Raw genomic sequence first — 17,005 nt, 5'->3', positions numbered from 1 at the left:
ATTATTATATTACCCAGATGGCACTCTTTGCCTCTAATTACAGGAAACTAACAATCAATAAGGGCTGTAATGCACCAACAACTGAGATATTTCATGTAACATATGCTAAACTGGCAAGACAGTCACATGGTCTAAAAATCATCAACGGCACTCAAAGAAGATTATGCTCCTGGCTCCAGGATTTAAAGTATCTGGTCAGTTCATAGCATTCCTTCAAAAATGATGCCTTGATATATTGCTAATGAGGGTGAGTTGCCATTATTTAATGATCACATTTCCTTCACAAACAATCAGAGAAAAGCAGCACAAAGAAACTGCTGGAAGACATTACTATTGAGAGTAATCCTATTTTTGTCAAACATACCCTGAGATAATGTATTGCAAGTCAAATTTTAATACACTCGCAAACTACTAATTCTGGAATAAGCTCACTTCTTGGGGAGAACCAGATATTAACAAAAAAAGATAAAATTTGAATCAAAAAAACACATGAAATGCATGCAAGTATCTCATTCTCAAATCAAAAGTTCAATCTACTATGTGGAAAAATTACATTGCTTCATCATAATAACTACTCAAATCCATTTAAAAAACCCAGGTACAAAAGAACTTCTTATAACTAAGAGACATCAGACACATATTCTAAATATAGAAATAGACCAAAGCTTGCTCTCATGGTTCAGTAACACAGTTTGAAAAAGTCATCAATCCAGAGGAACTGACATTCAATGCCTCATTTTACAAAATACAATTGAATTTGAACTCAGATATCAGCCCTCAAAGTCTTTACCCTTGATGAAATCTTAAAATGTAAACTTCTTGAAAAAGGCTTTGGCAAGAAATACAAAAAGTCTCAGTAAATTTGGAGACCTGAGGTTACATACTCTTCCTCAACATGGTATTCACATTCCAATGTGAACTAAAATGCTTCACATGCTACTTCAAACAGTGAAATAATTATATCAGAGATAATTGTAAAATGCTACCTGTTTTACAAAATTGTAATAAAGACCTTTGATTAAAGATAAAAAAATAAGGCTACATGGAAATTATACATACAGAAATTATGTTGCATTTTAACCCTTTGTGATTAATTTCCTGTCGAAAGCTCCATGTTTTCACGATACTTTGAACCATTTAAAGAGGTGCATTTTTCCATCTTACCTGTAACGGAGATCTTCAAGTTTGCTTCCAGAGGCCTGTTATTGTCCAAGTTCTGACTCAACTTTAAGTGTCCAGTATTTTGGTCTAAAATCAAAAGGTTAAGCTCATTGCCCTCCACAAATGTGTAAAAAAGACTATCCGATACATCTGGGTCATAGGCTGGAATCTTTCCGATCACACCTGAAGGAAAGCTGTTTGACTTATTAGTCACATAATTGTTAAAAATTATCTCAAAATTGCGCAGCACTGGAGCATTATCATTTTTATCCACTAAACGAATGTGAATTGTGGCTCGATTAACCAGAGGTGCTGAAGTTGCCTGGACCACAATGACATATTCAATTTTGGTTTCATAATCCAAATCTGTGAGAGCAATAAGGTCTCCAGTAAACATATCCAACTGGAAGACCTCAGGGATGTTTCCTTCCACAATCTGGTACATTATTTGTGCATTTGTTCCCTCATCAGGATCTGTTGCTGTGATCCTGGCCACTGATGAGCCAACAGGACTGTTTTCATCGATGTAAATATCAAACTCATCCTTTTCAAATGCAGGTGCATTGTCATTTACATCAAGCACCGTGATCTGGACATTTACAACTGCCTTAAGTGGTGGGTTACCTTTATCAACTGCAAAGACTCTCAAGTTATAAACTGGAACATTCTCCCTATCTAATTTCCTCCCAGTTCGAATAATCCCTGATGAGGGTTCTATGTAGAAATCACCATCTCCATCATCACCACCATGGAAAGTGTAAGACACTCGCCCATTGAGACCCGAATCCCGGTCCGTGGCCGATATCTGCAATACGCTGGTAGACAAAGGAACATCCTCGTACACTGTGCCCTGGTACAAATCACGCACAAATTGTGGGTTGTTATCATTAGCGTCGTTGATCAGGATTTCAACGTATGTCGTATCAGACTTCTGCGGGATTCCATTGTCTCTGGCTGTTATTGCCAATGTGTAAGATGCCTGGTCTTCATAATCCAGCTCCATTTGTGTGGTTATGGTTCCAGTATCAGGATCAATCTTAAACTGAGGAATGTTGTCCTCCATGATATAAGTTATCCTGGCATTCTCTCCTGTATCTTCATCAGATGCACTGATAACCACCACCGCAGTGCCAATTGGTTTGTCCTCATTGATGCTGACAGTATAATGTGAACTCTGGAACACTGGTCTGTGTGTGTTTGCATCAGTGACGTTAATATAGACTTGAACTGTGTCCATCCGAGTTCCATCGGAAGCAGTAACCGTAAGAACATACTGTCTTTCCTGCTTGTAATCGAGGGGCAAAGCTAAAGTGATAAGTCCACCACCACTCTGGCTGGTTATTGAAAATCGATTTCTTGTGTTTCCACTTGATATCTGATAAGTAACCACACTGTTAACATCCCTATCAATCGCAGTGACAGTCAACACACTGCTGCCCACAGGTGCATCTTCATTCAACCTGAGGTTATAAACCCTCTCAGTAAACGTAGGATTGTTGTCATTCACATCTAGCACAGTGATGCTGATACCAGCTGAGGAAGTCATAGATGGGATCCCATTATCTCTGGCTTCTACGCCAAAAGCATAAAATTCAGTTGTCTCTCTATCCAATTCCGTAGCAACTGTAATCCAGCCCGTATTGTTGCTTATTACAAGTGGAAAATCTGGAGGTGCATCTACCAGTCTGTATTCCAAACGAGCATTGTCCCCAGAATCAGCATCAATAGCTTGAATGTGAATCACTGAATATCCAATAACCACATTCTCCAACACCGTGGCCTGAAAAGGTGTGCTTACAAATATCGGAGCATTATCATTCACATCAATGACTTGTATCATGACCAAGCCAGTGCTGTTGATCAAAGGTGGCCTTCCACCATCCTGTGCTTTAATACGAAGGGTGTATTCTCTCATGATCTCATAATCCAATGGGTTGATGATATCAATATTGCCATTTAGAGAATCTATGTAAAACTGGCCTCTGATATTTCCACTCACTATACTATAATGAATTACAGCATTGTTCCCTTTATCTCGATCAGAAGCTTTGACCTGTAGGATTTTGGTATTCACTGGAACGTTTTCAGGCACTTGGACAAAGTACCGCTTCTCACTGAATTGCGGAGAATTGTCATTCTCATCCTCCACTGTAATGTAAACAGTTGCTGTGGCACTTAAAGGACCTGGATCTCTTCCTTGATCATTTGCCTCCACTATTAAGTGATATTCAGCCACCAGCTCCCGATCTATGACCCCTCTGGTCCTTACAATCCCAGATCTGGTGTCAATCTCAAACACAGAATTATTTCCATTGCTGTTGACAATACGATATAACATGTTAGCATTAGAAGGTGCATCACTATCAGTCGCTCGGATGGTCAGCACCTCATAGCCCACCTCAACGTTCTCCCGAATGACTTCCCTATACTCAGATAGTTCAAAGAGTGGGACGTGGTCATTAGTGTCACTGACTGTCACAGTTAGGGTAGCAGCAGTCATTCGACGTGGAGTTCCATTGTCATATGCAGTAACTGTAAAAAAAAGGAAAAAATTTTAAGCTAAAACAACATATTGGCTATACAAAACTCTTAAGTTTTACACAGATTCATGTTACTTTGCTGTACAGCCAATCTTGTGAGATAAATGCAATTTCAAAAAGATCAGGCAATTAAGCCAAGGTCAGGAATTATCAGTATTACCTCTCCACTGAGTGGCTCAGAACATATTATGCACTACATTAAAAGCACACCAGCATAGTTATCGATCAAGGTTCCTGACCAGAATCTTTAGCCTTTTTTTTCTTTCCACAGTTGCTACTGACTGGGCTAGTTCTTCCAGTCAGTTTTTCTTTCAGATTCCAGCATCAGTAGTTTTATATGTTTTCCAAGTATAAACCAAATTGTGATCGTTAAAGGTTATATGACAGTTTCACAATTATGTCCCCTGTACTTTATAGTACTACTGAAAATATGCAAAACACTTCCCACTAAGAGAAGGGATGGGCAACAACCTGCTCCCATCTCTGTACTGATGCAGGTGACTAAAATTCTGATGGACAGATGATCTGTCACAGATCAATATAATAGCTCTCCCTTCAAATTACCTTCCTGTAGGCAAACTCTGAAACTCAGGTTACCATGGCTTAACTTAAAACTTGGCAAGCATCAGCTTAGTTCAATATCACTGTAGCAGTGAGACCAAGATTCTGGATTCAAGTACACTCATGGAGTTAAGCACCTAATGTCAAATATAAATTCAGTTCTAAAGGGGATGTTGCTTTATCATCAGAGACACATTCTTTCATACAAGCTGTTCAACTGAGAGACCATCTTCCTGACAAAGGGAAAGATGCAACTGCACTTTCTGAATTAGAGCAAGGCAGTGCCCAAAATCCTGACCTACACTCTTCCTTAACAAACTTTAATCATTGCATATGCATATTCATGTGCACACACATTACTTACACACAAATGACATACAAAAAGTTTAACCAATGATCAACTTCCTTTTAAATGGCATTCCAACCTTTCATGATTCACTTTATTTTAGTGATCAATCCTCCACTGCCTTTTGCTCCAAAGTAAGCATACTGAACTGATTCCCTTCCTCCTCCCTGTATCCTCACCATTGGAAAATCAAATCTCCTGGCAAATTGATACTCAGAGCTCAAAACTCCGGCCTCCCTTATTTCCATCAGTTAGTACCTGATTTTGGTATCTGATTATCACTATTACTTTCCCCTCTACAAGCTTTAGCTTTCATTTTGCCTTCGTAAATTTTAAATAACACTGGAAGAACAAGCATGATTTATATTTTCTATCCTACTATTAAAAGTCAATTAAAAAAATCAATTGATGCAATATTACAAGCAAAATAACATGTCTGAATTAAAATTGGTGGAAATAGTTGGAAGAAAGAACAGCTGCATTGTGTAAAACGCACGTTGCTAAGTCTGAGGATTTTTGGATTACTTTCAATTTTAAGAAAATTATATTGTACAAAACACCACCCAGAAAGAAATAAATACACTGTCTGCAATTTCATATTCTGCTGAGTTGCAAAATGTTTCTGATTTTGTCACATTACTGAAAAAAAAGCCAAAATAGCAAATACTAAAATACTGTCTGGGGAATTCAGTTTGTCTTCATCTGGGATGTTTATAACAGATTGGAATACCTCTGCTATGTTCTAAAGTTTATTCAACTTTATGAAAAGCTCACTCAAGCCTGGGTCAAAGTTGCATGTTATGGAGAGATTATAATCTACACTGCTGATTATCCTCTGCTTTTGTCAATGGTTAATGACTTCTGCAATTTTGGTTAGCAAAATAGTTCACACAGTGCAGGTACTTGGAACATATTTAAGGTATTAAAAGCACAAGTAATGTTGTCATATTTTGAGACTTCTATGATGAAGTCAGCTTCCTTCCTGGACAAGGGGAGAAAATCTAATACAATCAAATGCTGTGAGAGAATATATATCAAGGAAGAATATTTTGAATGGATCTAACAAGGGTTGCAGGCAGCAATATGAAAGGTTTCCACTGTCATTCCCTATTTATATAAAAAATTAGCACATAATTGGCAGTAATTGTTAATGTCTCAAGTTTTACTGACTTTACTTTATGGACAGTAATAAGTTTCCAAGAAATTTCCATGCATTAACCATTCTCTGAACCTTCACAGAAAGAAATCAAAATTCTCATTCTTCATCCCTGAGAGTTCATGAAAAAAAATCTTCACTTCCCATTGTTCAACCTTGTTAAATTGATCATTTAAGTGATGTCTGCTGCTCCTCTTCAAGCCTTTTATTTCTGGAACAGTAGGTGTTGGTTTGTATAGAATGAGAGACTGATAAAGTGGGGAAACAAGCTATTCATCACATCATGCTGAAGTGCAATTCATACAGACCCGCAAGCTTTTCATTTTTGAATGTTTAACCAATTCCCTTTTGAAATGCGTTATTGAATCTGCATGTTAAATAAAGACACAGTAATATAAATATCTCCTTGCCAAACATATTAAATGTGTCCTTCAGTTATCTGTTGCACTTGGAACAGCTTCTTTTGTAATTAGAACCCTTCGAGATTTTCCACAAGCCTCCGTCCCCCAAACACCCTCCAATTAACCCATCCTCCTCTTGAGAACAACCCCAGTTTCCCAAATTGGTGATTTTCTAGATATTAAGAAGGGATCTTGACTTTGCTCAAAGTTCTTGTCAATTTCATTCCTGCCAATCATGGTGTACTTAAAGCTTTATAATGTTATTGCCTTGCTGGGATTATATGCCCATATCTTTCTAACAGTTAACATTAAGGTGCCAAGACTAATTTTGTGATTCAAAATTAAACTTTCGTGCACTGCACAATGCAACTTCTGCACCACAACATAAATTGACAAGGTGCGCCACTTAAAATTACATTCCATTACTGAATTTTGAACAAAAAAAATCGCAATCAAGGAGGCTTCATAGTCAGGTTTCCCCAAATTAGTACACGCACCAAACTGTATTTGCTATTACACCTTTAAATGAAATAAAAGATCCCAAGGCACTTTACAACAGTTACCAAACAAAATGACATGAAGCCACACAAAAATAAGTAATTAAAACAGGCAGCCAAAAGCTTAGTTAAAGAGGTAGGTTTAGAGGAGGAGTCAAAAAGCAAAATATCGCAAGTGCTGAAAATCTGAAATCAAAGCAGAAACTGCTGGAGCCGGTTAGGCAGCATCTAGGAGAGAGAAACAGTTCACATTTCATCTAAACTGAGAAAAGTGAGAAAAAAAAACAAGTCTTAGGTTTCAGAGAAAGGGAGGAGGCGTGGAGAAAGGTGGTTGATGGGGTGGAGTGCAGGACAGATTGAATGACACAGGAGAGTGATGGCCTGGTTGAAAGGTTTGTCAAGACCCAGTGAATAACTAAAGCCATGTCTGGAGGATGTGTGAATAGGAGAGGACAAACAAAATTTGAAACATCATGGGAGAGAAAAAAAATTGATACTGGAAATGCGAGACACAAGACCACAGTAGCTGATTGTCTGAAACCATTGAATTTAATGCCGAGTTCCAATACCTGTGATCCGCCAAGCCGGATGAAGAAGTGCTGAAACTCAAGTTTGCATTCAGCTTTGTTGAAACAACACAGGCAGTCAAAACAGAGGGATCAGAGTGGGAATGGAATAGAGAATTCAAGCAAGAGGCGACCGGAAGCTCAAAATCAGCCTTGTGGACTGAAAGGAGACATTCTGCAAAATGGCCCAATGTTGAGAAGAGCACATCATGAGAACGAGATACAATAAACAAAATTGGCAATGGTGCAAGCAGATTACTGCTTCACCTGGAAAGAATTTGGCTTCCTGGATGTCAGGAAGGGAGGAGGAGATAAGAGGGCAGGTGTTGCAACTCTTGCAGTTACATGGGAAGGTGCCGTGAGTAGGAGAGTAGATATGGATGGAGGTGGAAGGTTGAACCAGAGCTACTCCAGAGGGAAATGTCCTTTCACAAGGCTGGAAGGGTGGGAGAGATCTATCTGGTAGTGGCATCACATTGGGGGAGTTGGAGTTTAAAGGAATGTCATTAAAGGACAAAAGAGATGGAGGAGACTTGGAGAAGGGAGGGAATTCCAGAGCTTACAGCCTTGGCACAGAAGCCACATCCTGTCAAAAGTGATTGAAAATAAGAAGGCTTTAAAAGACTAGAATCGGAAAAGCACTAATTCTCAAATTGTATACTGAAGAATGTTCTCAAAAATAAAGAGAAGATAGATCATGGTTAAATAAAAATCAGAAAACCAATATCAGAATTTTTAAACTCGAGCATTGCTTAAACAAGAGCCATTGCAGCTTTGGAAGCACAGGGATGATGGTGAATGGTATAATGTACACAAGTAGGTACCTAGTTGACTTTTCAAAAGTTGACTTTTGAATGACTTCAATAGAAGATAGAAAAGAGGTCAGCCAGGTGTACAGGTGACTCGTAAAATCTGGAGACAAAGTCATGTCTCAGAGCATCAAAGTCAACAGTAAATGAGCTACCTGCCAGCATGTACTGAACATGATTTAACGTTGGTCTGCTTCACATCTCCAGGAAATGGACAAAGTGAAGCTGTGAATCTGAACGTCATTAATTTTCTTTTACCCTTTGATCATCTTTCTTCCCACTTTAAAGTAGTGTTTACGTTGGGATACAATTCTACAAGATACTTGTCTTCTGCAGAAGTCAAACATTGAAAGCTGAGAGGGTCTTTTACCATGAAGTGCTCTGTAATCAATTTTAAACCAGGATGGGTTAAACAGAGCTGACCACTCGAAGGAAATTCTAGTGATGGTTTAAAGCAAAACACTGCAAGGAACCTTTTGCACACACAGCTCACTCACCTTTAAACACGTGTGTGTCCTTGGTCTCCCGATCGAGAGGCTGTGTGGTGCTGACGGCTCCTGTGTCAGGATCCATCTGGAAGTAGTCACTCGACCTGCTGTCAAACAGCGCTTCCATGGTGTACTCCAGCCGGCCGGCCTCCCCTTCATCCAGGTCGTTGGCGCTCAGCACGATGACCTGGGTGCCCGCGGGCTCGTTCTCGGGCACGGACACTTGGTAACTGGGCAGCTGGAACTGGGGGCTGCGGTTGGCGCTTCGCCTCCTCCGGAGCGGCCGCATTCCCCGCGACCCGCGCCAGGCGCTCACCCTGACGCGAATGAGCAGCGTGTCCAGCCGGCGGCCGGTGCAGGCCAGGTGGGCGACAGCCGGCTGGGTGTCCGGGCCCACACACAGAGCCCCCGTGGAAAGGCTCCCGCCCGGTCCGACCAGCAGGGATCGTGAGGCGTTCAGACCGGTGCAGAGCAGAGAGGTGGGCTGCAGGAGAGCGGGCACCAGCTCCTTCACGTCGAGCAGCTGCCCCGCCGCCAGGCAGCCGCTTTTCCGCGAGTGTCCCCTGGCCAGGAGCAGGTCGATGGAAAGCTCGGGCGGCCGCGACGCACCTTTCCTCTTGTATTTGATGTAACAGTCCTGGCCGTGCACGTAAACGGCGAGGCGGCCTCGCACCACCACGTAGCCCCACGGCCTCGGGGCCCCCAGGTGCAGCCAGAGGGGGGCCGGGTTGGAGGGCAGCAGCGTGCAGTCCAGGGGGCCGCTCTGCCTCAGCTCCCCCGAGTGCGCGCCCAGCTCCAGGCGTCTCCGCAGCGGCTCCGGCGTCCCCAGTCTGTCCACCTGGTAGAGCCAACCCGGCGCCCTCAGGGACAGGTTGGCGAGCGGCGGCTCCCCGGGACCCGGGCCCTTCCCCTGGATAAGGTGCAGCCTGAAGCTGCCCGACGGCGGCATGTGCAGGAGGACAGCCAAGAGGATCCGGCAGCCAAGCGACATGGTTCGGGGTGGCTCTTAAAATAAACTCTCCGACCCGTAAACTGTACAGCAACTGCTCATCCTAACAGCCGGCGCCCTCGACCCCGCTTCACCTGCCTCTGTGTCCCCAACTTCCTTCACCCAGTCCCGCTGGAGTCTGGCATGGTCAGCGGAGATCTCACGCACACTTTGCTCTCTGTTCTCTTCCAATTCCAAACCCTCTCCCCTGGTTACGTTAAATTCGCGCCCTTCTGTTTCTTCCCTTGTTTTTTTCCCCTTTAGTTTTTTTCCCTTTCTACTTGTTTCCCCTCACCCCCTCCGTCCACTTCCCGGCTTTAATTTGGACCCGACTTCATTTCAAAATGGCTCCGCCACCCTTGGGACTCGTGAACATTAAACCTGCTCCCGTTTCTCAGCCGCTCCAAACTTTCACCAGCGCTGCAACTTCTGTCCTCTGACGGGACCCGCGGGAAACTGAGAGCCCGGAGCGAGAGCCAGGAGCGGCCAGCGGCTCCCATCCCAGCGCATCGGGCTCCCTCCCCCTGCTCTTCAACACCCTCCCTCCCTCGGTAACTCCTGCTCAGCTGCTTGCTCCAACTCTCTTCCTCCCTCTCCTCTTCCCCCTTCCTCTTCTGCCCGGTGTCCGGCGGATCTCCAGTCTCTTCCCGCAACAAGTCTTTCCTCTCTCTCTCCCCCCCTCAGGTGTGCTTGTAGCTCTCTGCGCAGGATCACTCTCCGGACCCGCCTGCTCCTCTCCTCTCCACCGGGCAGAGGTGCACAGTTACACCAAAAGAAAACGCAAGCATTCGGTCACACAAACAGTTGCATAGCGGAATCCGCGCACGGGCGCCAATAACTCCACCGCCACTAGATGGATTAGAAAGACAACACAGTCGCCATGTGACCCACTGTCCAACTCAGGGAATTATTAACTAACAATTTGACTTGGTGCAGATGTAAAAAGTGTCGGGGACAAAAAAAGAGGCGATCGTGTGCTTGAGGGAAAAACGCAGGCATCCGTTTGTAGTTTTTTTATAAAAAGGTGGAGAAATGCAGGTGGTTGTCATGGTGACGCTAAGTTTGAACAGGGATCCCAGGAGACGGGATGTGGGCGTTTCATGTAGAAACAAAAGCGACAAAGCGAAAGGGAGACAGCCTGTAACCTTAAGCTGCAGCGGCTCGGAGCGAGAAGGCACTTGTTAGCGAAGCACCCAGGCAGAAATTACAAGATGTTCGCAGATTGTTCAGTTAGTTAAATGAGGACAAATTTCACTTTCGACGCTGACATTTTTTAATTTACTTAATTTGCAAATAATTTAGGTATAATCTGATCATCAGAAGAATGATATCCATTCTTTAATTGTTAATTGGATTTTAGAAACGTATGCGAAACTCATTGATCCCCGTTTCCATTTTAAAATAATATTCCTGTCCTCTTTGATTCGGCTAATTTGATTCAGGTCAAAACTGATACCAAGGTCCAGCTGCTGTTTGTGTTTCGCGATACTACTTATGGAAGTTATTAAGCGTTTAATAACCCCTTTGATAAGTTTCTTAAGGATGAAAAATAATTCAAACCCAAGAAAAGACTCGGATACAAATCTGTGCCGTGATTTGGAGAATTAATAACAAGTCTCGGAGTGAATTCCCATGAATATAGTTCATAAAAAAGGAGGGATGTTATGTATTTGGAAGACGCTGTTGTTCCCTTTTTGTTGATCCATACACCACACCATCCAATCGCCAGCGCACTGAGGCCCGATACGACCTGCCTTTCTCTCTCTCTGAGAATTCAAAAAAGTGAAAAGCTGCTTCTCCTAAATTCATATAAAGGGGGCGGAGGAAGGTACGGATGATAGACGCCGAGCAACCCGAAACTATTCCTGCAGTGCCACTCCTTCAGTTATTCTGTGTTGGTTTCTTTCAAGTGTATACAGCCTGGGCAAATGTCCATCTACCAGTTCCACTTCAACACTGTTTCCTTTGAGACATTTATTAGTTTTCACAGTTTTGCAATAATTTGGCCATTATCGGTTGACTCCACGGGTTTAAAAGAAAAGATTGTTTTAGCGTCTCTTTACATCTGATTAAATCTTACGGCTCTATATTAAGTTTCTGAATAGCGGTGATACCAAAATAAATGCCTGATTTCAGGAAATTAAGCAATGATGGCGATGGAGAACTGCACTAAGTAGATACTGGGTTCCACTGTTTTATCCAACCTCTTTCCTGGTTCAATATTTTATTGCGTGACCTTTCGTGACACTGATATCCCGGGGCAGACTTTTAAGTACTGGCGTGATACATGCCGCGTCGGGTTTGGAGTCTGTTATGATTCCAGCATAACAATTCAACACTCGTGTGGCAGCTCTGATAATGGAATAAGAGTAACCCTGTCGCTTTACCCTTATCTAAATGCGTCGCTCGTGGCTGCTTAAATAATAATGTACCGTCTTTGAAGCCGCAGAGCCTGTATTTATATAGCGTCTTAAAGTTAGCAAGACGAGCTAAGGCGATTCGCGTGAAGACATCAAATTTGACACGGGACCACATAAAGAGGAACTTGGGCAGCTAACCAAATGCTTGGTAAATATTTACGTTAAAGCTATGTGTTAAGGGAAGAAAAAAGAGGCGGAGAAGTTTGGCGAGGGAATTCCAGACCATGGGACCTTGGCAGCTAATGACACTGCCGTCAATGGTGGCGGCATTCATTTTAGAGATGATTAAGAGGCCAAATCTGAAGAGTTGAGAGACTGAAGGACCTTAAAAAGAAAGAAGGGTGAGGCCATGGAGAAATTTCAAAACAAGGGTGAGAGTTATTGCTGTTCATCATTGTCATAAGACTCTTGAAAGGACCTCTTATAGGATAAAGATGAACTCTTAATCTCTTAGTCGATCTGGTCATGGCCCTTGCACTTTATTTGTCTACCTGCACTGCACTTTCTCTGTAACTCCATATTTTGCATTTTCCCTTTTTTGTACTACCTTGATGTACTTATGTACGGAATGATCTGTCTGGATGGCATGGAAACAAAAGCCTTTCACTGTCTCTGGGTGACAATAATAAACCAATTACCAATTATCTAGGAGCCAACGTAAGTCAACGCACATTAGTGATGGTGAATGGACCTGGTATGAGTTACAAGCTCAGCGGAATTTGGATGGCATCAAATTTACAGGGAAAAGAACGAGGAAGGTTATCCATGATTACACTGGAAAAGTCAAATTTAGCGGCTTTAAAAAGACAGGGTTGATGGCTTGATCGGTAAAGAGATGAGGCAGGGGCAGAATAGAGCATATTATGGAGGTAGAAATCAGTGGTCTCACTACTAGTACAAATCATGGTCTCAAACTAAATCTTTCTGCAGAGATATACATGATGCAACGTTGTATACAGTTTACTAAATAAAGTGATTTTGTACTTTCAAGATTGTTGCTCAATTATTCAAATGACTGTATTTGTTCATGAGTTTTTTTTTCAATCTCTTCACCCTAATACACCATTTAATTCAATTAGACCCTGGCTGCATCTTAATACCAGTTGTGAACCTATGTTCCATATCCCTTGATAATTTCACAACATTTATATATAATAAAGCATGATCACAAACAAGGATCTTTTTCTGAGGGCTCAGATAATAATAACAGATATTTTTCAAATGATTTGAATCTCAAAATGCAGTTATTGCCATAAGGCCAACCTCCATTTTAAAAAAGTATTTCTGCTTACATTTGGAGATTTTTGAGGCCAGCATCACACAAGTGAAGTGTGTCCAAGTGCAGCTATGTGTAATTCATTGGTGCTTTGTTACAGCACAAGTTGTAATTGGCAAACTTTCCTGCATCAATTAGTGCCTGGATATTCTTGGACAGATTCCCAGGTGAATCAGAAGTCAATCTTTTTATTTCATCTTTGAAGTATGACTTCTGAAGTCACTTAGATTTTTTAGAAGATATTTTCTGTTGTGGGTATGTTTCAGTACTTGGTAATGTTAATCTTTTAATTTTATTTATTTTAGTAAGCGTAAACATTTTCATTGCTGAGTAAAACTGACTATTTCTTTCCCTGACTACTGAATTTATGTTAATATCATATTCTCCTCTCCCCTCCACACATTTTCAAACTTACTAATATTGTTTAACGTGCCCTGCTGCTGTGGACCACAGTCATTTTATTTCAAAGGTTTGATGTTTGCAAATGCAGTCTATGTACAGGTGTGGTTAAACTGCTCATTATTAACAAGGGAAAAATTCAGGAGGGTCTTGTCTTAACTGCTGGCTTCAGATGAACTGGGTGTTGTAAAGTTGAATTCTTATCAGACAGATCTTAATTTTAGTTAAATAGTGTTTTATTAATTTAAATAAATACTGGAATAGGTTAAAAACAGCAAATCAAAAAGGGAGTGGGGCAGCTCAGAGGTTAAAATATAGTTTTTCACAGTATGGAGGTGGTGAACTAACAAAATGCAGGAATGTGAGGCTTAGACATGAGAAATATATAAAAATGATATCAAATCGCACTGGCTGGTATGATCTGAAAACTGCTTATACAGTGCCACCTTAAGGTATAACTAGTATTGCAGATCCTAAGAGATTACCAACAGAATCAGGGATCACATGAACATTTTGGTGTAGTAATTGTCATGTAGATCAAATTTGAAGAATAAGTAGGCGGTCTTTTACCCACTGGTGACTTTTTTTATTGTACACTTTTGTTGTCACTTCTCACTTTCTCTACACCTTTCCCCATTATCTCTGTGTACTACTGGTGTAAATTCATGACTTCATCTCCCCCATCCAGGAAGAGGACCGAATGCCATGGGCTCTCAAAGATATTGTAATCAGGACCATCTTAAGGTGTGATTACAGATCGTGGTAATTATAGAGAAGACTCCCTGCTGTCTGCCACAGGGAAAGACATCACACAGATCCTTCTCAACTTCTTTGTGCAGTGGCTAAAGAGCTTTATTGTAAGTCATTAAGAATTTGTTTTTGTTCTACATCTGTTATCAAATGTCAGAAAAAATATTTTTTTTCCTTTAAGGGATGAGGGCTTCACAGGCTGAGCCAGCATTTAATTGTCCATCCCAACTTGCCCTTGAGAAGGTGGTGGTGAGCTGCCTTCTTGAAATGCTGCAGTCCCTGAGGTGTGGGCATGCCCACAATGCTGTTAGGGAGAGAGTTCCAATATTTTGACCCAGTGATGGTGAAGAAGCAGTGATATATTTCCAGATCAGGATGGCGTGTGGCTTGGAGGGCAGCTTCAAGGTGGTGGTGTTCCGTGGTCTGAACCAAGTTATGTTAAAGCTTGGGGTAAGTATACCTCTCAGTGATCTGACTTTTAATGTTCAAAGCCAATATTGCCACATTGGAAATTCTCAACTGTTGTTTGCTAAGAATCAGATAGAAAAGAAAATTTTTCATCATAATCTTTGAGGTGATTAAAACATGTACAAATGAATAATATTGAGAAAATAATTTGTTAAGTATATTGTTTTTTCTAATGTCTTATTTTCAACCAACATCACCAAACTAGACTCTCTCCATCTATTGTGTTTTACCCTAGTGTAAGTCTTAAGAAGTCTCACATAGATAAAACAAAACTCGCTCAAGAAAATAGTGGAAAGGATGGTGCCTTCAAGAAGATATAGACAATCTGATGGAATAGGTGAACACGTAACTGATGAAGTTTAATGTTCTGAATAGTGAATCGATATATATTGGAAGGAAAATGAGAATCGTATGGTTTTTAATGGAGTGCAGGAACAGGGAGAGCTGGAGTTACAACTTAACAAAGCCATATGGATTTGGTTTCCAAAGAGGCATGGATTATAAAAACAAAATATTTATGTTGAACCTCTGTTGAGCACATTGATTTGGGTGCAAATGGAATATTGGAAAAAGTGAGGTTGTTCTCTTTGGAGGACAGAAGGTTGAGAGATAATTTGATAGAAATGTTCAAAATCATAGAATTGAACAGCACGGAAACAGTCCATGCCAACCAGTGGGCACCCTTCCTCAAGAATCCCATCGCCCAGCACTTGGCCCTGAGCCCCTCTATGCCAAAGCAGTTCAAGTTTTCATCTCAACACTTCTTAAATGCTGACAGTGACCCAGCTTCAACTACTCTCTCAGGCAGTGCATTCTAGGTACTTATAATTCTCTGGGTGATGAAGATCCCCTGCATGTCCCTTCTAAATCTCTTCTCCCTTACGTAAACCTATGTCTCTAGTTTTAGCTACCTCTGATACAGGGAAAAGTTTCCTACAGGCTACCCTATCTATACCCTGAATCATTTTATATAACTCAATCATGTCTCCTCTTAACCCCCTCTGCTTCAGGGAGGACAGACCTCGCTTCTCCAGTCTCTCCTCAAAACTGAATACATCCCAGGCAACATACAGGTGAATCTCCTCTGCACGCTTTCCAGTGCAATCACATCCTTCCTTTTCTTTGCTGACCAGAACTGCATGCAGTACTCCACCTGAGATCTGACCAAAGTTTTATAAAGTTGGGGCATGATTTCCCTACTTCTGTATTCAATGCCCTGACTAATGAAGGCTGCTATTCAATATGCCATCCTATCTACGTTATCTAACTCTGTTATCACCTTCAAGGATATATGGACTTATACTCCAAGGTCCCTCTGTTCCTCAATACTCCCTAAAACCCTACCAATCGTGGTGTATGTCTGAGCTTCATTAGTGCTCCCAAAATGCATCACCTCACATTTGTCTGGATTAAACTCCATCAGCCATTTTCATTCCATTTCACCAACATATTCATATCTCTCTGCAGCCTAAGACCACATTCCACACTGTCAACAACTCCAGTAATCCATGTGTCTTCCGCGAATTTACTGATCTTGCCTCCCATATCCATATCTGATTCATTCATATACATCATAAACAGCAAAGATCCCAGCTCTGATCCTTGTAGGACACCATGAATCTCAAGCATTCAATCACAAAAAACACTCTCTACCATCACCCTCTGCTTCCTGTTGCCAAGCTAATTTGGATCCAGATTGCCAATTTGCCCTGGATCCCATGGACCGAAGCTTTTGAATCAGTCTCTGAAAATTCTATGCCCTGGCATATCGAGTTGCCAGTCCTATCCATACTTCAACCATGTCTCGGTGATGACAACATTATCATAGACCCCTGTGTTGATTAAAATTATTAAAAACCAAGGCCAAGTGAATAAAGGGAAACATGCCTCCATTGGTGGAAGGGTTGAGAACCAGGTGACTAGGAAAAGAACCAAAATATGAGGATAAACGTCTTCACATTGGAGTACTTGTGATTTGAAATTCACTGCTTGAAAGGTTAATCTCTGAAATGTTGACAGATGGGTTTCAATTGTAATTTAATCTCAACAATATTTTTAAATCATGGAACTGTCAGAAACATTCATTATTCATCTTATTTTTGTGAATTAATCAATTTTCTCTAATTATTTTGGGATTAACAAGAATTTGAAAGCCATTCTATGTGCCTGAAACAATTCA

General features: G+C 41.4%; 1 protein-coding gene across 4 annotated transcripts in view; it reads right to left on the bottom strand.

Annotated features, from left to right (window-relative positions):
• celsr1a (cadherin EGF LAG seven-pass G-type receptor 1a) overlaps window positions 1–10,490 on the bottom strand; it is a 281,143-nt gene extending 270,653 nt beyond the window's left edge. For all 4 annotated transcript variants that reach the window (XM_052033623.1, XM_052033625.1, XM_052033626.1 and 1 more), the window contains exons 1-2: window positions 8,535–10,490; window positions 1,165–3,693 (exon numbers count right to left, since the gene is read on the bottom strand). In XM_052033623.1, the coding sequence (XP_051889583.1) occupies window positions 1,165–3,693; window positions 8,535–9,516 (3,511 nt within the window). In that variant the 5' untranslated portion in view covers window positions 9,517–10,490. The remainder of the gene's footprint in view (window positions 1–1,164; window positions 3,694–8,534) is intronic.
• Between the last annotated feature and the right edge of the window lie 6,515 nt (window positions 10,491–17,005).

The sequence above is a fragment of the Pristis pectinata genome, chromosome 19, assembly GCF_009764475.1.
Source record: "Pristis pectinata isolate sPriPec2 chromosome 19, sPriPec2.1.pri, whole genome shotgun sequence".
Taxonomy (NCBI): Eukaryota; Metazoa; Chordata; class Chondrichthyes; order Rhinopristiformes; family Pristidae; genus Pristis; species Pristis pectinata.
Note: the sequence above shows the minus strand (reverse complement) of the source record. Positions and strands in the feature narration are given on the sequence as shown.